The sequence below is a fragment of the Polyodon spathula genome, chromosome 5, assembly GCF_017654505.1.
Source record: "Polyodon spathula isolate WHYD16114869_AA chromosome 5, ASM1765450v1, whole genome shotgun sequence".
NCBI classification, from domain to species: Eukaryota; Metazoa; Chordata; class Actinopteri; order Acipenseriformes; family Polyodontidae; genus Polyodon; species Polyodon spathula.
In genome coordinates, this window is record NC_054538.1 from 46,824,284 (window position 1) to 46,848,901 (window position 24,618).

At 40.2% G+C, this 24,618-nt stretch overlaps 1 protein-coding gene across 1 annotated transcript in view; it reads right to left on the reverse strand.

Moving 5' to 3' along the window:
- Positions 1-949: 949 nt before the first annotated feature.
- ctsbb (cathepsin Bb) overlaps positions 950-24,618 on the reverse strand; it is a 28,622-nt gene continuing 4,953 nt past the window's right edge. Inside the window, exons 2-10 of the mRNA XM_041250662.1 lie at positions 18,702-18,828; positions 18,049-18,134; positions 13,118-13,232; positions 12,476-12,591; positions 12,156-12,241; positions 11,709-11,855; positions 11,190-11,306; positions 5,685-5,813; positions 950-1,657 (exon numbers count right to left, since the gene is read on the reverse strand). Of these exons, the coding sequence (XP_041106596.1) occupies positions 1,560-1,657; positions 5,685-5,813; positions 11,190-11,306; positions 11,709-11,855; positions 12,156-12,241; positions 12,476-12,591; positions 13,118-13,232; positions 18,049-18,134; positions 18,702-18,827 (1,020 nt within the window). The 5' untranslated portion in view covers position 18,828 and the 3' untranslated portion in view covers positions 950-1,559. The remainder of the gene's footprint in view (positions 1,658-5,684; positions 5,814-11,189; positions 11,307-11,708; positions 11,856-12,155; positions 12,242-12,475; positions 12,592-13,117; positions 13,233-18,048; positions 18,135-18,701; positions 18,829-24,618) is intronic.

The window sequence follows — 24,618 nt, forward strand, 5'->3', positions numbered from 1 at the left end:
GTAATTTTCCATTTTGGATTTTATTATAGTTTCCATAAGTTTGCATATAAGTCAGGCTTACTGGTCTGTAGTTACCTGGTTCAGTTTCGTTTCCCTTTTTGTGGATCGGTATTACATTTGCAATTTTCCAGTCTGTCGGTACCACCCCTGTGTCAAGAGACTGCTGCATGATCTTGGTTAGCGGTTTGTAAATTACTTCTTTCATTTCTTTGAGTACAATTGGGAGGATCTCATCCGGCCAAGGGGATTTGTTTATTTTAAGAGCTCCTAGTCCCTTTAACACTTCTGCCTCAGTTATGCTAAAGTTATTTAAAACTGGATAGGAAGTTTTCAAGTTCAGGTGTCTTAAAAGGAAACACCCATTTGTAATGGTTAATATTCCCTACTTGAAAGGGAATAGCTGGAAGCCAGCAAAAAGCAAGTACTTTCTTTTTTCCTCCCTTTCCAAAACAAAAAAAAAAAAGAAACACCAATACGGAGTCCGTCCCCAAGTAATTGCAGGAGACATTTGGATAATAACACTTATTTGGAGGACGGTTTTATAGAGGCACAAAAGGACTAATTACAATGATCTCTGGGGTAGAGATGTGTTTGCTTTCCTGACCTAAGCAAAATGGAGACCAGGAGGTAACAAGGTAAGAAACTGGTTAATATAGTGAACACTTTACTCAATAACATATCATATGTTTTGGATAAAATATTTACATTTTTTTGGTGTCAAACAAGGTTCCTCAAAAGGGTATCTTCTTCTAAAAAAGGAGTTACAATACAACAATTAGGACACATAATCCAGTACATTAGGTCTTGGTTATTACATGCATTATAGGTCCAGTACAGTTATGCAACTGACGTGTACTTGTATATGATACAATGGTTTCTCCTAAAATCATATATTGTGTTGCCAGGAATGTGTGTGTCAAGGAAGTAACTTGACAAGACTTAATTCCAATTATGGGTTTATTAAAAGAAAATCTTTATTAAAAAATAAATCAATTTAAAACAAGAAATTATGATTCAATTTGGCTACAATCCAGTGAATAACACTATTTTGCATTAAAAATGTTCTTTCAAAAACACAGTTTGTTTACTGTAGTAAAACTAGCATCAGTAGTTTTACTACTCAAGTTTATGGACTGGGTCAATATAAAACATTTATAATAACTGGTCAAAGGTGGAAGATGATTGATCTACTACTGATCCTGTTCACAGCTCAACTTATGCGATTTGAATCTTCCCTGAAAAGTCTCTGCAACCTATCAATTTTACCAGCTGTCTATTTACATTACAGCTGCAAATCATACTTGTGATTTTTAAAATGAAAATAGTAATTTAAAAAACCCCAGAAAATTAAAAACGCTAAATGTGAATTACATATGTTTTCATTATTTGCAGCTAAACAAGCGTCTCTCCAAGCCATATATTAAAGACAATGCTCACAGCAGGATTGGCTCCAATCTACTCCCCTGCCCCCCAGTAAGTGGTGATTTGTCATAATTTGGTGTTGCTATAGAATCACCCCTGGTGAAGATACAGAGGGTGATCTTCTGTTGATTTCCTGTTTAAAGCCTGTTGGAAGAGGATGAACTTTTAGGCTTGCCAGCAACAATCTCCGATTCGATTCCACAGTGATCCTGTCCACGTAGAATCTTAAAGAACCCTGGAAGAGGAACGACAAATACATGAGAATTAGTGGCAGCATTTAACCAAGGTAGCACCAATTAGCTAAAGAAATTACTACAGCAGCAACTAGAAAAAGTGTTCCTGTTTTAGCTAGTCCCTCCAGAAAGACGTGAATCTGTGTATTAGCCCCTACTTGCAGAATTTTCAGTGCATTGCAGAAAAACTGATAAGTTGTTCATTTTTCTTCAGTGGTGCCTACTACTGCTATTATGTGGCAACAGAGTAGCACATAAACACTATCTCATAGCATGATGATTCAGTGTGGGCAGCAACTTCTTATATATGCTGTACAGCCTCAAATAAGCAAAAATGATAAAATGGCATGGATAAATGAAATGGTGCAATTGGCTAAACAAGATCAAATGACCATGCAGTAAGAATGGTCTTATGCAGGGCTAGGGGCAAATCACCTCTGATCAATCAATTTCTTAGGAATTATTTTCCTAAAAACCTCAATTATTCTCTTTGGCCACTGCAACAGTTCCTGTAAAGCCATGAGCTAAAATTACCAAATTCCAGAGTGCCATAGTACTAGAGAAATATATTTTAAACCTAGGCAGGACTCCCTAACAGAGCAGGTGCTTTAAATCTGGGGCACCTCATTTTTACAAACTTTATCTTAAAGTGATATAAGAAAAGTCTTATAAATAATATCAGGGCAAAACTGCCATTTATTCAGCTGTCGAGTTTGGTAACACAGACTCCACTGGTCCGCCTCCTGGAGATATTCCTGCGAAGCCGACCGCTGGTGTTGTATTCAGAGCCATGAGTCTGGAAGACTGTCCTTTCTTTGTTCCGTTTTATATTTCAAGACATACTTCTCTAAAAAGAGCGTAATCTTGAATTTGTAATCACATCTATATTGAAGCATAAGGCTATAATGATAGGATTATAACACTTAGCTTTAGATATATTGTTACATTGTATTCTTTAGGATAGTTTTGGGTTTTACACAATTTTCACACAGAAATGCAGCCACTGAGCCGTCTCTGAAATGTTTTAACAAGTGTGTAAAATACCACTTCACACAGCATGAAATTGCGCAATCTATGCCAGTGTAATACCGTCATAACCCTTTCACATAGCCAAAGAGATCTTGTGTCTACAACTTTCAAACCTGCACAAATCAGCAGATTGTTCTCATGGCAACAACAGACTGTTCTTGTGCAATCTGAAACACTGACAAGACCCAACATGCATGCAGTGCTTAATTTGTAAATAAAGAGATGCCGGGGTGCAACCAATGACAATAACACCGACCCTAAGAAACGCATAAAAAACGCATATTTGAAAGAGTATTGTACGTACTTGTGTTAGATGTTTACAATCACATATTCTATATCACATATAAAGAAGTAGTGCATGCAGAGAAATTAATTAAAAAGGTAACCACAGGACAAATTATTAAATAAAAAAGGCCTGTATGCATGTTTTATGGTTTTGCATTTAAATGGTTTAAAAAACAGAAACGCACCAACATTGGTTTGACCCACGATCTACACTATTAATCAGCAATGTGTATGCAACAGAATTATTTAATTATATTCATTGAAAAAGGCAAGAGAGAACCAGATCGTTATTTTTATTGTTTTGTTTTAATATAATATAGCAAGTTAATCCTATTGAAGTAGGCTACAATATTTTTTCTTCATTAAAAAGTTGCTGTTCTTTGTTGAAATTAATGCTTAGCTTTCATATTTTGTTGTGCATTACTCATTTAAATCAAAACATAAGAAGCTGCTTGTATCGTTCATGACATGACATTTTTCAAATCAAGTAAGCTATCTGTGTATAAAAAAAATAACAGAGTTGCAGCCAGTGTCATCTTAAAGGCACTGAAATCGTAAAGTAATTTAAAAGTAAGCTACAGATGTGGCAGTGGAGTGTCTCTCTAGCGCACGCAAGAACTTGCAGACTTAATACAACCGAGTTCAGATTTTAAAACTAAAGCATATTCTGATATTTTTATCTAGGGGGTACCGGCGTTATGACTCTGCACGCCCAGAGGTTCGTGGCTGTGCACGCCTATTACCCAACTACGCTTAAGTGACCTGGCATGTTGACTTTGAAACCACACCCACTATAGTCTTTCACACAGGCAGTTATGACTGTTCAGTGCCGTCTCTGAACCACCTCGCAAGGTGGTTCAGAGACGGCATCAAATATGACGGTTCTGTGGCGGTATAGGCACAGATCTATAAGCCGGTTCTGAACAGTCATAACTCCTCTGTGTGAAAGCACCTATATTATTAATGCTGTTAGTTTGCAAAGACAATACTGCCTGGATTGTCCGAGCTAGGATCCAACGGCGGTCTGCAATTACTCGATCCATTTAAGCATAAATAAACCGAAGGAGTAAATATATATTCTGATTTGTTAAACTATGAATAAATTGAGTCTGTGCGATTATTCTTAATTGAAGGTTGTTTGGGCATGTGAAAATCTGTAAGCCAACATGAATATCTGCTGTAGGAGTTTAAACCATCTATCTGTCCTTCTGTCAGCCTCACGATTCTCTTAGAGAATAAAATAAGAGCTCCAATGTGGAAACAGCGTATGGCAAAAAACAAAAAAAACACACTCTAGGTTCAGATTTAAAAATATGGTATAAAAAAGTAGTTGCAGGCATCAATGTATTATAAATTTTATTCAGGTTGACATGCCACATTCTGCATCTACCTCACTGTCTCAAACTAGTGTTGAGAAGACACACACATATAATACATGTAAATAAGCAGTTACATTTGTTGACTTTCAGACTGCACTAAAATTATTATTTTTAAAATAATGCACTCAAATAATGCAATTTGGAGCTTCTAAAAAGACAAAAGTATAGAGATATTTTGCACTGGCTGGAGGAACAATAGATTACATAACAATGTTTATTTTATAAAATAAACAGAGGCATTTTTATAAGCGCAACAACTCACTCCAGGATGTGTGCTAAGAAATACCCTGACCTGTGGCAGCTGTGTGCCTTTTTTATTTATTAATAATAATATTTAGCTGTAAATATGTACAAATAAAACCACATGCCTATAGTCTTTATTCTGGATACCAATATGCTAAATGTTAATTGTGTCCATTCTAGTGTAGCACTTTTTAAATTTATTCTAAGGTTAAGCCCTTTGCAATTGCTTGATTAGTTCAGTATGATAAGTGTAATCTTATTTTAAATAAGATTTTAATTCTAATACATCTAATTTTAAAATTTGCTGATGCTTGGACACCTTCTGATAGCAGTGATGACCCCTTTTCCTACCCCACAACAGTTAAATTCCCTTAGCAGTCCATTTATTCAGCGCTTGTCAGGCACGTCAGGTCCAATTTATTTTTACACGCGCCATTTAAAATATATTCTGAGAAAAACTTGTTTAAAAGGCATTGAATCGTAAAAGGACACACTGTATCTCGCCAAGCCCCACCCCTTGTTTGCTGTATTTTTCACGTACCTCTTTTTATAGACGTGCACACTATAAAGTCATTATTTTATTGCTATAACATCTCAAAGCTCTACAAATGTCTGTGATATTGTTTGAGCGCTGGATGGAGAAGCAGCCATCTCCTTTGTTTATGTCCGTGTTGTGTCTGTGGTTCACGGGTTATCAGATATGCCCTTTTTTTTTGCTTCATTCGGCTCCTATCAGTCTCACTCGGCCACCGAAAGGTTTTCTGGTCTTTTTCCGGAGCAAAAACGACGAGACCTGTGCTTTACGTCTTTTTGATGACTGGAAAGGGAAAATTGTAATGTCAGACCTGATCCGACATAGGACAGCAAAGGGTTAAGGCATGATTAATTTTGCTACATGGGTATCTATATACTTAAAATAACAAGTTACATGACATTTGGGCAAGCAATTCTCTAGATACATGCCAAAAAATGTGTGGTGTGACACATACGTATGACCACTTCCACTATATACCCCTACGTAGGGGATTTCATCTCCAGCGGGGGAGAATAATTAGAAAATAAGACACACAACCTATTCCAAGAGGGGCCTTACCATTTTCACCCCAGTCAGTGTTCCAAGAGTTAGCTGCTAGCCAGTACGGGGTGCTTCCCTCCACCCCCCAGCCCAGGATCTTGATAGCATGTCCACCAACAGCCTCACCACTCACATGCTGGTACACTCCTGCAAGAGACGGGATCACAAACACATTAACTCAACATGCAAGTCTGAGGTTCCTTACAGCTTGCCACTTTCATCACAAAACATACCGCAGGTAATCAGCATGTTGTGCCTTGGACACCTCACCTTGCAAGCAACATGTCATGCGGAAGACACCAGGGAAGGATATATAGAAGTGTGCACAGATTTATGTCTTGTTCTTTAAACCTGTATGGACACTTGAACCACAGTTAAAATATTTTTCAATTCCTAGTAACGACCTGGCCAACACAAAAAGCCAGAATGAAGACTTCAACCCTTTGCTACCACCATGCTCTAATTTCAATACTATGATGTATGCAGTTAAACGAGGCAGTCTTCCCAGCGACAGCGAGTGGGAGAAGTACAGGCGTGGAAAAGTACAGAGCAGTTTCGAAGCAGTTTGAAAGCAGGTTGACGGCTGCAGAAGAAACTAAACTTCAAAAAAAAAAACCCTCAACATGGTCTTCAAGCCTGTAATCTGTGACACCTGCTTGATGTGGGAAATCCGAGAAAACCCAGCGGAGCTAAACCAAGTGTGCGTAAAGTGCCGCGCGATCCAGGATTTGCATAAACTAGTAAGTATGCTAGAAATGGAGCTGGAAGAAGTGAGACAGCAACAGGATCTTGAGGAACTGGCACACCCACAATTCATGGAAGTCTGCATCACCCCTAACAGACTGAAAGCCACCAGGGAGATAGGTCAGAACAGCTGGGTTCAGGTAGGCAGAAGCAGGGAAAAAAAGAAACTTCGTCAAACACCACCACCAGAAATCAAAACAACCAACAGATTTGAGTCACTTCAGAATTGTGATGAGCAGAACCAACAACAAGAGAATGAAAGGAACAACATCGAGGACCCTATTGACAGTGGTGACCAGACAGCAAAAAGAAGGGAGGTCATGATTGTTGGGGACTCCATATTGAGAAACACAGCAAGTTCAGTTTGCAGTTTGGACCCCCTTACTACAACAGTGTGCTGCCTTCCGGGAGCCTCGGTCAAGCACATCACTGAGAACGTGGACAGGCTCCTAGAACGAACAGGAGACGACCCGGTAGTAGTCGTCCACATCGGTACAAACAACATTGGAAGAGACAGACCAAAATCCCTGCAAAACAAATTCAGAGAGCTAGGAAGGAAATTAAAAGAGAAAAACCAAAACTGTGGTATTTTCTGGTATACTACCCGCACCTTGCAAAGGACCATATGGACAGCTGGAAATAATTAATCAAAACGAATGGCTGAAGACGTGGTGCACACGGGAAGGCTTCACCTATCTTGATCATTGGACCACATTCTACAACGAGGACTATCTGTATAGACGGGATGGACTGCATTTAAATAACAAGGGAACTAGTCTACTTGGAGAAAAGATCCTCGAGCAGGTTCGGAAGCATTTAAACTAGAAAGGAAGGGGGGAGAAATCAACAAAAAAACAGAAGGGAGACCGCATCAAAACAAGAACAACAACTCAGGTAAGACAACCATTAAATGTATTTATCTAAATGCTAGAAGTATCAGAAACAAAATTCTAGAACTTGAAGCTACTGCACTAACAAGTAACTATGATGTGATAGGTGTTACAGAAACGTGGTTATCTGAGAGTGATGGGGACGAATATAATATTTGTGGGTATACACTGTATAGGAAAGACAGGCAGGACAGAAGAGGAGGAGGGGTAGCGCTATACATAAGAAACAGTCTTGAAGCCCAGGTGTTAAACCTGGACAAAGAAAATAAAGCCGAATCAATATGGGTCAGAATAACAGACAAAAATTCAAAAGGCATAATAATAGGAGCATGCTATAGACCGCCAGATTCAGACGGTGAGCACAATAATCTGTTATACAATGACATTAGAAATGCGTGTAGCAAAGGAGAAGCCATACTAATGGGGGATTTCAACTTCCCCCAAATAAAATGGGAAAACCCGGTGGGTAGCACGAAGGATGAAATTGAAATGGTGGAAATGACAAATGACTGCTTCCTAACACAATTTGTGAAGGCACCCACTAGAGGGGAGGCATGCCTTGATTTAGTCTTTTCAAATAACGAAGATAGAATAACTAAAACAGAGGTCAGAGAACCACTGGCAAACTCAGACCACAACATGGTCTCATTTGAAGTGTTTTTTAAATCCCCAAAAATAAAGACTAAAGCTAAGGTTTACAATTTTAGAAAAGCAAACTATGAAGGCATGAAACAGAGACTAACAGAAGTAGATTGGAGTAAAATAGAGAAAACACCCACAGAAGAAGGATGGTTGTTCTTCAAAAATGTAGTACTAGAGGCGCAAAACAATTACATCCCTAAAGTAGACAAATCTAAATGTAAAACTAAATTGCCAAAATGGTTTAATAGATCAATTAAAAAAAATATTCAGCGAAAAAAAGGCACTTTACAGAGCATTAAAAAAGGACCAAAAAGAAAGTACGCAGAAAGAGTACACAGAACTGCAAACGCAAGTCAAAAAGGAAGTTAGAAAGGCCAAGAGAGAAATAGAAATGAACATTGCTAAGGGAGCTAAAACCAATTCCAAAATGTTTTTCCAATATTACAACAGCAAGAGAACATTCAAAGAGGAGATTAAATGTTTAAGAGATACAAATGGCAAAATCGTAGAGGAAGAAAAAAAAATAGCAAATATGTTAAATGATTACTTTTCACAAGTTTTTACAAAGGAAGATACTGACAACATGCCCCACATGTCATCCAGTTCCTATCCAGTTTTAAATAACTTTAGCATAACTGAGGCAGAAGTGTTAAAGGGACTAGGAGCTCTTAAAATAAACAAATCCCCTGGGCCGGATGAGATCCTCCCAGTAGTACTCAAAGAAATGAAAGAAGTAATTTACAAACCGCTAACCAAGATCATGCAGCAGTCTCTTGACACAGGGGTGGTACCGACAGACTGGAAAATTGCAAACGTAATACCGATCCACAAAAAGGGAAACAAAACTGAACCAGGTAACTACAGACCAGTAAGCCTGACTTCTATTATATGCAAACTTATGGAAACTATAATAAGATCCAAAATGGAAAATTACCTATATGGTAACAGGGTACTGGGAGACAGTCAACATGGTTTTAGGAAAGGGAGATCGTGTCTAACTAACTTGCTTGATTTTTTTGAGGATGCAACATCGATAATGGATAATTGCAAAGCATATGACATGGTTTATTTAGATTTCCAGAAAGCTTTTGACAAAGTCCCGCACAAAAGATTAATTCTCAAACTGAACGCAGTTGGGATTCAAGGAAACGCATGTACATGGATTAGGGAGTGGTTAACATGTAGAAAACAGAAAGTACTGATTAGAGGAAAAACCTCAGAATGGAGTGTGGTAACCAGCGGTGTACCACAGGGATCAGTATTAGGTCCTCTGCTATTCCTAATCTACATTAATGATTTAGATTCTGGTATAGTAAGCAAACTTGTTAAATTTGCAGATGACACAAAAGTAGGAGGAGTGGCAAACACTGTTGCAGCAGCAAAGGTCATTCAAAATGATCTAGACAAGATTCAGAACTGGGCAGACACATGGCAAATGACATTTAATAGAGAAAAGTGTAAGGTACTGCACGCAGGAAATAAAAATGTACATTATAAATATCATATGGGAGATATTGAAATTGGAGAAGGAATCTATGAAAAAGACCTAGGAGTTTTTGTTGACTCAGAAATGTCTTCATCTAGGCAATGTGGGGAAGCTATAAAAAAGGCTAACAAGATGCTCGGATACATTGTGAAAAGTGTTGAATTTAAATCAAGGGAAGTAATGTTAAAACTGTACAATGCACTTGTAAGACCTCATCTTGAATATTGTGTGCAGTTCTGGTCACCTCGCTATAAAAAAGATATTGCTGCTCTAGAAAGAGTGCAAAGAAGAGCGACCAGAATTATTCCGGGCTTAAAAGGCATGTCATACGCAGACAGGCTAAAAGAATTGAATCTGTTCAGTCTTGAACAAAGAAGACTACGTGGCGACCTAATTCAAGCATTCAAAATTCTAAAAGGTATTGACAGTGTCGACCCAAGGGACTTTTTCAGCCTGAAAAAAGAAACAAGGACCAGGGGTCACAAATGGAGTTTAGAAAAAGGGGCATTCAGAACAGAAAATAGGAGACACTTTTTTACACAGAGAATTGTGAGGGTCTGGAATCAACTCCCCAGTAATGTTGTTGAAGCTGACACCCTGGGATCCTTCAAGAAGCTGCTTGATGAGATTTTGGGATCAATAAGCTACTAACAACCAAACGAGCAAGATGGGCCGAATGGCCTCCTCTCGTTTGTAAACTTTCTTATGTTCTTATGTTCTTATGTCTACTACAAAACGCATCATGGTTCAGCCGTCCAACCAGCAATCTTGCATTTTTTTCCCCCTCATGCCTCCATGTAATTGGTTTAGGTCTGGGTGGGTAGGTTTTTTTTTAAAACACACACACTGCAAGGATGATTAACTTGAGTCCGTCATTACAACAGAGTTCAATGGGGTACTCACACATTTGAAATGTCTACCTCCCCCTCTACATGCTCTAAAGTGCTGATCTATAACCCATCCAAAAGCTAAGAACTGGGCAGGAGATGGCGATTGAGACAAAAAACTAAGTTACTGTACAGACATCTGAGATTCCCCCTTGTATTTTATTGTACTGTTATTTTAATTATATATTTGTTTTTATTTTACATCCAGTTTTGAAAAAAGTTTCTCCGGACGGAGGCAGAACTAATTAAATGAGATGCACACATCTGATGCCTGAATAACTTGGGTGTAACTTCACTATGTTTTCTTCGCTTCCGTGTGTGTAAAACGATGGGTAACTTAGGATGTAGTTATTACTTTATCATTTAGCTATTTTTTTTATTGGTAGTATGTTATTTGTTTTATTTTAATTTTTTAGCAATACAGTAGCACACTGAAATCCTTATAAAATTGTGACGCTCCTATACAGTTTTTTCTACGTAGTTTAGAAAAAAATTGTACATTTGTATGTTTTACAAATATTTATTATACAATTTTTTTAATATTCTATGAGAGGCATGGCTTTGTGAAAAAACACATCCATTAGAAAGGTCTACTTAATGCCTTTCTGTTGATATTGAGTTTTAATTTCTCATTTACGGTTAGCGTTAACACAAAGTTGTTATTCACGTCCAAATATGGTCATTCCCCATAGGCAGCATAGGGTTAAAGTGTTTTTTGCTGGGACTATGGTGAACCAATGCTCAAGGTTTCAAATATATCTCTTGAATTAGGAAGTTAACTTCAGACCATGCTAGCACAGCTAGCTACAGAGGAGAATGCAGTTTTTCAATTCAGGACGGATGGATTACCTTGTTCAAGGCTATCAGGACTTACCTGTCTTGTACATGAGGAAATCCTCATAGACTGTAAAAGCGCCCTCAACTGGCCCATTCTTGTAGAGCTCTGTCATGATATGCTTCTCTGAAGAGGGCACTGCATAGGATGTCAACCCTGCAGAACAGACACTTAACTATCCATCTGCACATGCTTACCTACACCTATACATTTATTCAATGACTAACAGGTTATTCTTTCTCAAAATAAAACTGTGATGGGTAAATCACTTCCCTTTGGATAAACAGGTATTTGGAGCCACGAGCTGGATATTGCTGACAGTGAACAAATAAAACAATTTTATAGTTAACAAAACAAATGTTATAATTTCTAGTCTGCAATGCCAAAAAAAAAAAAAAAAAAAAAAAAAAATAGGCTTCAGTAAAAAGGGGGCTACTGTAACATTTAGAAGAAAGTGTGGATTGCAAATTGGGGAGAAACTGGGGTAAAAAACCATTGGCAATGACTACATTTATATTCAAAATAAAAAAAAGGGATGGTAGCCCCCCTCACCCTTACCATAGTGCTTATCTTGCTTGTAGGAGGGGCTGTATCCATCCTCACACTGTAGGACACATTTGGGGGTGTCTCCTTCTTCACCAGTGCAAGGGGGTCGGGAGCCATTTACGTGGTGCTCACAGGGAGGGATTGAGTATGGGCGGCAACCTGAGGCGAAAACAAGACAAGTAAACTATAAGCTTGACCGATATGAGCAGTTGTCAGCCTGGGACATGTCCCTTTCAGAGCAGTCAAAAGGGAAGTAAATCATTATTTAGAAGATTATCACAAAGAGAGAGAGAGAGAGAGCCAGTGGAGTCCCACTTAGGTTACGTTAACCTCTTAGGTTTTAGTCTACTTGACTCTCTGTAGCAGAGAGCAGGCGAATGCTTGTGTGATTATGTAAACGTCCGCCATTCGGAGGGGGTATCCCAATACATAGGGAGAGTTTTCACATTCGCTGCTCACCCACATGCGAGTCATATAATCCACCCGTCACCAGCCCTTCCTTGGTCCAGAAGCTCCAGGCTGCAGAAGGAAACCCCCCATTACACCTGTAACAGAAATAAACTCAACACTTACTACATTAGAAATAAAAGGAAGAGACCAATCAAACTACATGTTAATCACCAGCAAGACCAGAAGACAACTTGGAGACTGTATAGCAGTCAATACAAGGCTGTCAGTCCCATCCCCTGTGATGAAGGCAAATACTCTTGGTATTCCTCTTGTATCTCCACAATGTTCCCAGCGTACCATTTCCAAATCGACCCTTCCTAATGCCTTACCCCATGCCACACGAGTCACAGCAGGAGAGCAGATCCTCCGCAGAGATCTCAACACTGACCTTCCCATTAGACTGAACGCAGAACCGGTCAGAGATTGCCTCAGCAGCACCAAAAGCCTACCAGAAAGAGAGAAGCAATGACAGAAGATATAAACATTGAGGGGAGGCAGTGGCTACAGCTGTGGCCACATTCTTCATACACCATACCTGTAGCAGTGCCATCTGTTTACCAAATTCTTTTTGCTCCTTTTTCTATAATTTGCAGAAAAACTATGTCTATTTTGAAAAATATTACATATATAAAACTAGGTGGTCAGTTGTAAATACAAAAATATAGCGATTGATATCTTAAAGCAATTCACAGTGAAATTATGTGATAACATAAAACAGTATTCCATCTGGTAAATCTCAAGTGAAGCATCTCAGGTTTGCAACTTCTGTCACTTCTTTGAACAACCCAGACATAAACAGCAACAAATTCCCAAGTACATCAGGAACTGACAGGTTTCCAAACATAGCGAATCGAAGTCACCAGAAACAGAATAGATTTGTATTTTCAGCAAAAGGTTACTTGCTATCAGCAACATAAAGCTGTATAATATATACTGGAGTTTAGTTGAGCAGCCTGATGGGAGTCCCTTACCCAGCAAGAGCCACAAGAGCCCTGGTCTCGGATCTCCTGGATTGTCGGGCAGTTGGGCCACTGCTTCCTGGGGTCAAAGCTATCAGGTAGTTTGACATCACCAGCATACTCCACCCTGTAGAGAAAAGATCGGATACATAGAGAGGGTGTGAGAGAATCAGCCAACAGATATGACAAACATTATAGCGGTCAATATAAAATTAGAAAACTTCAATATCAGCAGCCAGTTAGCTTCCAGCTATAGTTGGCATTGATACACACAAGATACCCGCTGGAACACAACCACATCACCCATGAATCAAAAAAATAAAATAAAAAAATAAAAAGTCCATGCAAGTATTGGCTTTCATTTTGACTTGCTGTATTTAAGCCTAGTTCAGTAAATACTGTACTAAGTAAAGACAAGTGGTCCAAATATATTTTATTATCCACAATAACCAGCCAATCAATACTTTGCACCAACAAAAGCAACCAATCCCATATCTGCAACTGTCAGCTATTCACAGCCTGTCAACGACACAGCAAACCGAGACACGGACATTTCAATAACATAGCTCCATTCAGATATCTGGCACTATTCAGATAAACTATAAGCAATTCTGACAAGTAGACAAAAGTTTTGTTTAATAGTTTTATTTCTCTAATTGTGTGTGTTCTTTTACGAAAATTTTTGGGACTATACCTAAAACCTCATCGGATGGGTATCTGCCAAATCATAAGTTCAACGTAAAGTAGGTTTTAGTGTTTAACCCTTTGCAGTCCATTTATTCAGCACTTGTCAAGTGTGTCAGGTCCAATTTATTTTCACACACGCCGTTTATTATACACACGCTGCATAAAATTTGTCCCCACGGAAATCCGCACAGGTCAAGATATGTGCCTTAGGGAACTCACACCTAGTTCATTTGTAATTAATTCGAAATCGTGGTTCACTTGCAAACAAAGTCATTTTTTTCAGGTTTGCTTTGGTTTGTTTCACAACAGAAACATTTAAGCAAACTTAAGTTTGTTTTAAAGTGAATTCAAATTTGTTTGTTCAGTTTACTTGTGGTTCATCCAGGACAAGAGTTTTATTAGTGTCACATTGCACTCTTCCAAACGCACTCGGCTCTCTTGCCAATTACTAGAGTGAAACTTCTCTCTGTAAACACTTTCCATCATGCCCAGCATGGAGAATACTTTAGGTGATGTGCTGTTGTCTGTGTTCATTTTGGTTTATTTGGGCTTTACAACATCAAATCATTGCAGAAGAAATGGACCATTCTGAAAGAGAGTAACGTATGTCAGAAAAGCACTGTTCTTCTGAGGAAATGCGTGAGCTACATCTGGTGTTTAAGAGACGTTTCAAGCAAAAGCAGATATTGATATTAACAATAAAAGTAGGTGGTGGTACGTGTGATGAGATACAGATGCAAAAGGAGCTGGTTTACTAACTCAGGTGGAGAAGCACAAACTCAACACTAAATGTCTGTACCGCTTTGTCTCGGCTCAAAGTTTCCTCTGCGAGTGTATATGGTGCAATTATAAAGAAGCAATACATGTGCTACATAATTTAGGGGTGGGAATTTCAAATAAGATATTCAAATATACCCCATCTCTAATTACTCAGAATAGTGACATGTCCTTAGAACATATTAGCAGCAACCACACATAGGGATGCATAAACACAAACAGTAACAGCCAAGGCATCTAATGTATTCAAAAGTAAAAAATTATTTAAAAAACCAAGAAGAAAGAAAGAATATACGGCAGTTCTGCAGTTTATGGTTATAAAACAGAACTTTACAAAAAATACCTTCAAAACTTAACTGCATTTAACACCCTTTGACAGCTCGTATAAAAAAGCACACAACAAAATGTTTGCTCAATAACGACTGCTATACTATATAACAAACGAGATGTACTGTACCCCTACTCGCTGATTCCAGAATATAATAATGATTATATATATATATATATATATATATATATATATATATATATATATATATATATATATATATATAAAATCAACCAAGACATCACATTGCTGACCACTGCGCACAGTAAAAGATGCAATGCTTATTTGTTTTCTGCCACATTCTGTATTTTCTTCCAAAAAGTAGATGGTTGCTTGCATTTTACATGATTGAGTATTTAACTTTTTCATTTTCAACAAGTAATACTTGTGCTGCAGAGATTACATTGTATAGTGGTCGTTTAACTTATCAAAATACTTCCATGCATTGCTTTTGTTTGTCTTTTTAAGATGCCATTTTCACTGCTCATGTACTCCCTTAGCCAATAGCAGAGCTAGGTAATGAAGAGCGCCCACCTCCTGTCAGTTATCAGTAAGGAGACAACTGGAGTGGCTAATCACTTAACCTTCTCCTCTCTTCCGGGTTGCATACTTTTCCATCTGTTTTAGAAATTAATGAGTATTCGAAACATGATCAAAGTATTCAAGTAGTAATTTTACTTTGAATACTCTATTACTTGAATATTTGGACTCACCCCTAATATTTATTCAATAGTCATTTTCATATTTTTTTCTTATGACTTGTCCTTGACTTGACAATTTTCCTATTGTGTTTAACAACAGAATGATGAAGGTGGTCATTTTGACAGTTTTTGGAATTTTTATTTAAATTTTCTGTGTGAGCGTGTTTAAGATAAGGAGCTGTGCTTTCCTAACTTCCTAAATATATGTACTAATTCCCCTGACCATTAGCGAGATAAAATACCGTCATACCTATTTCGACCAGGCGCAGCACATATAAAACATATTAAAACAATTAAATGTGTAAAAAGTTGTCAGTAGGTTAATGAAAAGAAATTGTAGGCATGTTATTTAAACAGTTGTAGCAACATGTGGGGAAGTGTAACACTATTTTTCAAAACCCTGCTACTTAATGTTTAAAGAAAGCGCATGCTGCAATAGTAAATCTCAAAACACCGGTATTGGCGTAATTTCAGCAAATAGCCCCAGGTTACGCCAGTTAGTAAATCAGCCCCATAGTATTTTTTTGTGATGTGCTGTTCTGTACATGTGACGTTATGGTGTTCTTGTCTGGTGTGTATGTGTCATTGTATTATATTGCGAGTTTTGCCGAGCTCTGCGTTGCATATGTGTGACAGTGCCAAGACACTTTCCTTGTTGCTTGCTGAAGTACACTGCTGCCACGATTTGCTTTGTTGTTTGGAGATGTTCATTTCCAAGTGAACTGGAATTCGTTCGGTTTCATATTGATAAAAGCTGAAACGGAGTAAAGTGACAAACGTTCAGAGTCCCCTTCCAAGTGAACAGAGACCACTATTTCAAATGATCTCGGTTCACTTGGTTTGAGGCGCATCCTGGTGGGATTACATGGTTCTCAGAGGTTTCACATATCACTCCAAGCGAATCGAACCACACTTCAATCCGCATCAAAGGGTCAAACTAACTCAGGGTGAATGTGCCCTTGGCACAAACCCTGGAGTGAGTTATTGTACTTAAAATGGCTCCGATTATTTCAAATAAAATTAAAAAAAACAACAAAACACACAAAAACAGGTTTAATGTAATGTATCCTTAAGCTGGCCTCTGCAAAATGGCTCAATTTGCTGGAAAAATATTACTGCAGAGTGCATTTCTCAAATCAAATATAACTGCTTATTTACATGTTTTATACACTTTTGGTAAATAAAGTTGAAGGTTGAAATCACTGTTAGTACTTATGTTTCCTCCTTTTGCATTTTAAGGCTTTGACATTTATGATAATTCTTAACAAGTATGTGAAATCTGGGAACATTCTGTCTTGCATATCCCTTTCAGCTCAGAAAAATTGGATACATAATGCTTGGCTACAGAATTTTTCAGATAAGACCAAAGCATTTCTATTGGATTGAGATTGGTGATTGTGAAGGTCACTCCAGAATAATTCCAGAGTTAGCCATACTGGAAAATAAACTGCCTGCGAATCAGCCTACGATCAGATGGTATCACTGTACTTTGGAAAATGTTTTGATACATGGCTGCATTTATTTGATCTTCAAATCACATGAATATCTCCAGTCCCTGAACTGCTTAAACACCCCCATAACATGGTCAAACCACCTCCACGTTTAACTGTAGGTACAAGATTTAATTCATGAAGGCTTTCCCTTTTTTTTCTTCAGATTCCTGTTCATATTCCTTGGCTTATTTAAGACAGTTTTCTAACAGGGGTGTCAAACTCCATTCCTTAAGGGCCATAGGTCTTCTAGTTTTTGTATTCTAACTTAAGCTCTCAATTAACAATTGAGCCAAATACCTCTTTCAGGCTATTGACTTTATAATGCAGCTTTGTCAGTTAATATATAATGGCACATTTGTACAGACTTAATACAAAAGGTGCCAATACATTTGGCATGAACACATTTTAAATTGCTTACGTGTTTTTTTTATTTTTATAATAGATTGCTGGTTAAAACTACCAGAAATTGTGCATTTCGGTCTGTCACAGTAATCTGTTTCTACTGTTCACTAAATGCTTATATTGAAACATGTTTTCTTAAATTTTATATATTACATGTAGGGTGCTACTACTTTTGTCTGTGACTCTATATTACTATATTATAGTCCCGGGAATATACATCCAATTTATTCTGAACCAGCTTATAAAGGATTGCTCTTTGGTTGAATGGAAAGTCCAGGTCTTACCTTTCCATTCAATTCATGGGCTAAGACGCCAATTCATACACCGTTGCATATCAGAGCTGTGCAAATGAAGTTGCTAGCTACGCCAAGAAATCAGAAAACCAGTTGGTCTCGTTTGAAAATCAGCAAGCTGACTGGACCAAACTGACTGGTGTTCTGCAAATTCATATTGTACTGCTTTAGCACTGTTTCAAGCCAAAGACAAACTATTGTCTTATAGTTCATTCAGAAAAAAACTAATCCTATCAACCCTCCAAATGACCTTAACACTCACATTACTGGGAGCTTGGGCCCATTGAGGAAAGTCCCACAGAGTTTCTTTACATAGCTCAGGTCAGCATTAGGGAAATTGTGTCCAGCCTGGAAATAAGTAAGGAGTGTTAGCTGCAAGAGACATTTCCATGAATACACCAAGAAGCTGCACAGTACAAATATATCCCCCCTAGACTACATCAGAAATGCTATATGCCATTATCAATGTAAAGTCTTTTCAACTGTGCTTGAATTGGAAAATCCTTAAATTTTTCTGGTCAATACTTGTCTATCAATATTATACTGTACAGCAAGTTGCTACGTGAATCATGCTGAATGTTTTATTACACCGAGCATATCTCAAATCTGACATTTACATTTTGGCCCTAAAATTCTCAAAAAGGGCATGTCTAACTAATGGGGAGGTCATCCCTTCTGGATTGAAGAGACCCAAGAAATCTGTTCAACTGGTTTCACATAGGATAGGCAATGTAGTCCACAGTTCATGCTACTCAAAGTCTGTGAAAGCCATACAACGTTTTTAAAAGGTTGTATTTAGGATCTATGAAGGACTAAATGGCTAATTCCTGCCCCTTAGTACTGTAATGCTTTGTGAGGGCAGGGTCCAGCACTGACCAGCATAAGGACAGAGACAAGGCCGTACAAACTTCTTACCTTCCAGGTGGTGTTGGCCTTGTTGATGTAGTTGACAAGCTCATTTGACAGAGGTGGGAGGCGAGGCAGTGTACGTGCTCTTGCGAGCACTGAGAGGAGGCAGAGCAAGGCAACAGGACGCCACATGCTGGAGAGGGAGAGAGGAAGAGGAAGGACTCAAAAACACAAAATCCTAAGAACCTGATCACCTGAGCATCAATTTTACATACCCAAAATTGCCATTTGGTAACTGACAAGGTTATGTGCAACACTCTTCTGGTCATTTGGCAGCTAATAAATGCATTAACCACCTTTCACTAGTTTTTACAGTACATCAGTCTATTTTACATAGCACCTTTCATAGTGGACCACCATCACATTACTCAAGTCAAGAAAGAACACCATCATACATGTAGTTTACACCCCACTGTTGAACTCGAAAGTCTGAATTCTTCACTGGAGTGCTTTCAGGCTTTTTTTTTTCTGAAAAGGCAAGATGTTTTGCTTGTGTTTTTGATGGGTGTAAACCACATTACCTCATATGGCTATATACAGGTCACAAAACATTTTGGATGCAAGGTCCCCCTATCTTCTGAAAAAGAAATAATGAGCAGGAATCGCTTTCTCTATTATGAATTTTTTGAGATTCTCAGACTCAACGATAAAGTTGAAAAAGGACTGTCCGCTTACAAGGCTGCAGCCATTTCTTTCTTTGATAGAGAGATCAATGCAGTTGGTCGACCCGGGGTAGCAAATCAACATTGATGAGGCGCTTTTACTCTGAAAAGGACAACTTCATTTTCAGCAACATAAACTAAAAGAGCTCAATTTGGAATCAACTGTGCCCCAGTGATTCCACTCACACACATACAGTGCCTATAAGAAGTATTCGCCCCCCCTTGGACGTTTACACAGTTTGTTGCATTACAACCTGAAATCTTGATGCATTTAAATGGGATTTTTTTTCTTTGATTTACACAACCTACTCAACACTTTCAATGTGTGAAAAAAATGGGGGGGGGGGGGGGGGAACATACAAATCAATTAAAAATGAAAACCTGAAAAGTCTTCTTTAAAGTCTTCATTTCTTTCCTGCCGGGGGGGGGGGGGGCGTCTTCTAGGATGACAATGCCCCCATACACAGAGCACATGTGGTCACTCAATGGTTTGATGAGCATAACACTGACGCTGCCTAGATCAGGCCGTCCCTCCAAATTGGCAGAGCAAGGAGACTGATCAGAGAGACTACCAAGAGGCCAATGGCAACTTAGCAAGAGCTACAGGCTTTTACAGCTAAGACTGGTGAAAGCGTACATGTGACAACAATATCCCAAGCACTCCACAAATCTGGCCTGTATGGTAGGGTGGCAAGAAGGAAGCCATTACTCAAGAAAACTCACCTTGAATCCCGTTTGAAGACAAGAGATTCTGTAGCCATGTGGCAAAAAGTTTTGTGGTTAGACAAAACTAAAATGGAACTTTTTGGCCTAAATGCAAAGCGTTATGTCTGATGCAAACCCAAAGAACACCATCCCTGCTACGAAGCATGGTGGTGGCAGCATCATATTATGGGGATGTTCATCGGCAGGGACTGTGGCACTTGTCAGGATAGACGGCAAAATGAATGGAGCAAAGTGCAGAGAAGTCCTTGAGGAAAACCTGCTTCCCACTGCAAGAAAGCTGAAACTGGGACGGAAGTTCACCTTTCAGCATGACAACGACCCAAAGTATACAGCCAGTTACACTGGAGGGGCTAAAGGAACAAAAAGGTAAGTATCCCTGAGTGGCCCAGTCAGAGTCCCGACCTAAATCTAATCGAAAATTTGTGGCATGACTTGAAGATTTGTGTCCATCAACGTTTCCCAAGGAACCTGGCAAAGCTTGTTTTGTAAAGACTGGTCAAATATGATTCACAGCTGTAATTGCTGCCAAAGGTGCTTCCACCAAGTATTAACTCAGGGGTGTAGAGACTTATCCAATTAAGATCTTTCAAGTTTATATTTAATATAATTTTTTTTTTTTCCCCCCTCAAAACTTTTTTCCCTTAACAGTGTGGAGTATGGTATGTAGAGAAGTGTAAAAAAATCCTCATTTAAAATGCATGAAACTGAGGCACTGACAACAAAACGTGAAGATGTTCTATAGGCACACTAATTTTATATATATAAAGCATAACACATTAAATACAGTGGCAAATGCATAATACATGATAGTGACATAATGCGAAATAGCAGCATCAACACAGCAGCTAATAGCAAATATCAGGCTGAAAGAGCATGGAAAGCAAGAGAGAACAGGTGGGTCTTGAGAGTTGATTTAAAGTGAGCAACAGTGGGAGCATCACGTGCCAATGTCTGAAAGGGGGGGTCGCAAAGGATTTCGTATTTTTTTTTTTTTTTTTTTTTTTTTTTAACCTTTATGCACCGACAAAAACAGCAGCACGCCCTCTTTATATTAAGATTAATTAGTATGTTCTACTTTCTCCTCCTTCCTTTATCTATGGATTCCAACTATATTGTATGGCAATTTTCAAATGACTTTTTCAAAGTACAAATGTATTGGTTGAACCATCTGACATCGCTGACAGGAACTCAGCAATGTAGTGCACAATTATTCTTGCTGGTTTGTTATTCTTGTAACGACTTCCTAGATTTAGCCCGTTCTGTTCCTCAACCCTATTATCAAATTACAACAACAAAGCTATTTTCTATTGTCACACGGACTGAGAATCTGCTTAGCATTAACTTATTATATTTGTTCACGCTTTAAAACAAGTCAGTTCAAGATAAATTCCACGGACGAGTAGTGGAAAAAAAATGATAGGTTACTTATTGTAACCCTGGTTCTCTGAAAGAAAAGATGACCACCAAAACATTGTTTAAGGGAATATGCCTGCCTATTGGTAGGTGTAGGTGTCACCACTGAAAGCCATACAGGTGTCTTCGATGGACAGCGCAGGAAGCTCATTTACTCTTCTGGCAGATTTACTCTAATGGCTAATAAAAACGCCACTGAGGGAAACAGGGAGCAGCTCTGCTGAGGCCATGTGATCTATAAGTACCCCCAGCACCACCTCCAGATCCCATTTAGGGACCATGCTTTTCGTCTGAGGACGGAGCCTCAGGGCCCCTTTAAGAAAATGCATTGCCAGGAAGTATGCCCCAGCAGACACAGAGTCAATTTTGTCATGGCACACTGACACTGCTACTTAGTAGACCTTCAGAGTAGATGCAGATTTTCCCCGCATCAAACAGGTGCTATAAGGTGGTTAGAATTGTCTCAAAAGGGAAAGTCACAGGGTCATGACCACAAGCAAAGCACCAGTTTTGGAAAACCTTCCATTTATACGAATATTGGGCTCTGGTGCTAGGCGCTCTAGCAGACTGTAGTGTCTCTACCACTGTGTCTGGCAGACCTTGTCTGGACAGACGGTTCAGTTCAACGGCCAAACCCAGAGTTGGAGCTGGGCCGGGTTCCGGTGCCACAATAACCCCTCAGCTTGGCTCAGGAGGTCCTGGAGTGGGAGCTGCCATGGTTGATCCAACAACATGTTGGAGAGGGGAGCAAATCAGGGGCTCCTCAGCCATCTGGGTGCTACCAACTAAACCTGGTCTTTTTCCACCCTGATCCCCTCTAATGTCAGGGGCAATAGCGGTAGAGGACGGAATGCATACAAGAGCTCCTGTGGCCAGGGGTGAGTTAGCGCGTCTACTCCCAGGGGCCCCCCCTTCTCTCTCTCTCTCTCCATAGAGAACCGTAGGGGGCAATGAATGGACTCGGCTGTGGCGAAGAGGTTGACTTGTACTGTACGAAACCTCTCCCAAATTTGTTTCACAACCTGAGGGTGCAGTCTCCACTCCGAGCAGTCTGGAACTCCTCTGGACAGGAGGTCTGCTGCTCTGTTGTCCACACCACGGAGGTGGACCACCCTGATGGAATGCAAGTTTCTGTGCATCTAGGACAGGAGTCTGTGCGCCGCATGGTGAAGGCCAGGTGAGCGCAGGCCGCCTTGGTGGTGTATATAGGACCATTGTCGTGTTGTCCGTCCAGACCAGCACATGTTTGTGTGCTAACTGCCGGTGAAAATGAGATAGTGCCAGGGTTACTGCTTGCAGTTCTTGGGCATTTATATGCGCTTGCTGCCAAGGTCCCTTCCACTGAACTTACATTCCTCTCCCATTCCAGACCGCTCCCCAGTCCAGGCTGGAGGCATTCGTAGTGACAACTTCCCTTCTGTGAGGGGAACTGAGGGGAGATCCGAGGCATAAAATGCTGGGGCGGAGCCAACTCTCCAGTGTCTTCCGGTATTGTCTGGAAACTTGCACCAGCCTGTGTCGATCGTGGACCAGGTGCACCTTGAGCCTATTCACCCAAGCATGAAGCGGGTGTATTCTCAGCAGCTCTAGGCGAAGGATTCTCGAGACAGCTGCCATCAGCCACAACAACCTTTGAAACATTCTGACCTGTAGAAGTGCATCCTCACTGAACTGGGAGAGCGTGACTCCCAAAATGACCGAATTCTGTCTTCCTACAGTGAGGCAAGCATGCTCACAGAATTCAGTTTGATCCCCAAGAACACTGTGGACTGAGACGGTACGAAGTTGCTCTTCTGTTGATGTATGGAGAACCCTAACTTCGTCACATGATCTATGACCTGTCCTGGGTGCAGCCCTGCCATGGGTCGTGTCCAGTTGTCATTCCGGTTATGAGGGGAGAAGGTGGCAACCAGAGCTCCTGAGGGGCAGTCTCCCTTGGGCTTGGGAGGAGGCACATCTTTTTTAGGCCGTGGCCTCGGTCTTCAGCCAAAGAACCGGTTACCCCTGGCCAGCGGTGGTCCCTTGCCGCCAGTTTTTCCTCTGTCTGCTTGTTTGGCCCGAGGTGGAGGGCGGCATTCAGGCCTAGCTGCCCCACCAGACTGGGAAGGCCACCTAGGGCACTGCCGATAGGCAGGAAAGGCGAGAACTTTGAAGTTACCTCCGTAGCCTTGTGGGACTTCAAGGCTCGCATCCACAATCGCTCCGAATGTCTGCCACCAGACACAGCGAGTGTGCCCATCCTCCCTTGGGAGCTTCGCTGCATACTGGTGAAAACCAGCAGAGGACCATGCAGAGCGCACTGACACGACGGCGCGGGCGTCCGTGTCGGTGACTGTAGTTGGCACCGAGGTGGGGACGCACCAATCAGCGTCGGGGTCAGTGCCGAGCTGTTGTAGTCTGAGCCAAGTCAATCGGCATCGGGGGCAGTGCCGAGGAGGAGAGCGGTGACAATCCAGAAGCTGAGAAGGGCGCGGTAAGCCCAAGGTGGACGGTAGCTGGTGCAGAGTCAAACAGCATCAGGGACCCGACAGCAGCTGCCACAATAGCTCACGACTCAAGCACAGTAAGAACTACGAGATTAATAAAGAGACTAAAAGCTTAGCGCCCATCTCTGTAGAAGGGTCGAAACCAGTTCTATTCAGGAGAATCTGCCAAAGTGAGACTAAGGCAACTAGCAATCTCAGCAATACTCGTAAATGTAGTAGTTTACTGTAGCAAATCCGTTTTCCAGGCTAGATACTCTATTCTGAGCGTTTTTCACAGTGCAAACGATCCAATTTCCAGCACAAGGAAAGCGAGGTGAGAGAAAATGGCGACATGCTACTGTGAGGACATCCCTCTTCAGTAGGAGGTGGGAAGGACTTCCCCTTCACAGCAGGGCCTGATAGCACTCTCAGATGTACTCTGTGCATTGGATGTGGGCGTGCGTGCGTGTGTGTGTGTGTGTGTGTGTGTGTGTGTGTGTGACTAGCTACCTCACAGCTGGCTGTTGAAGCTGCTGCTTGTGTGGAGACAGGCGGTGTCATATTTCAATTGCAGGCTAGTCAAGCATAAATGTAGTAAGGGTTTTTGAATTGTGTTTTGTGCTCAGACACTAAGATTTACTTTGACACTTCTGATTT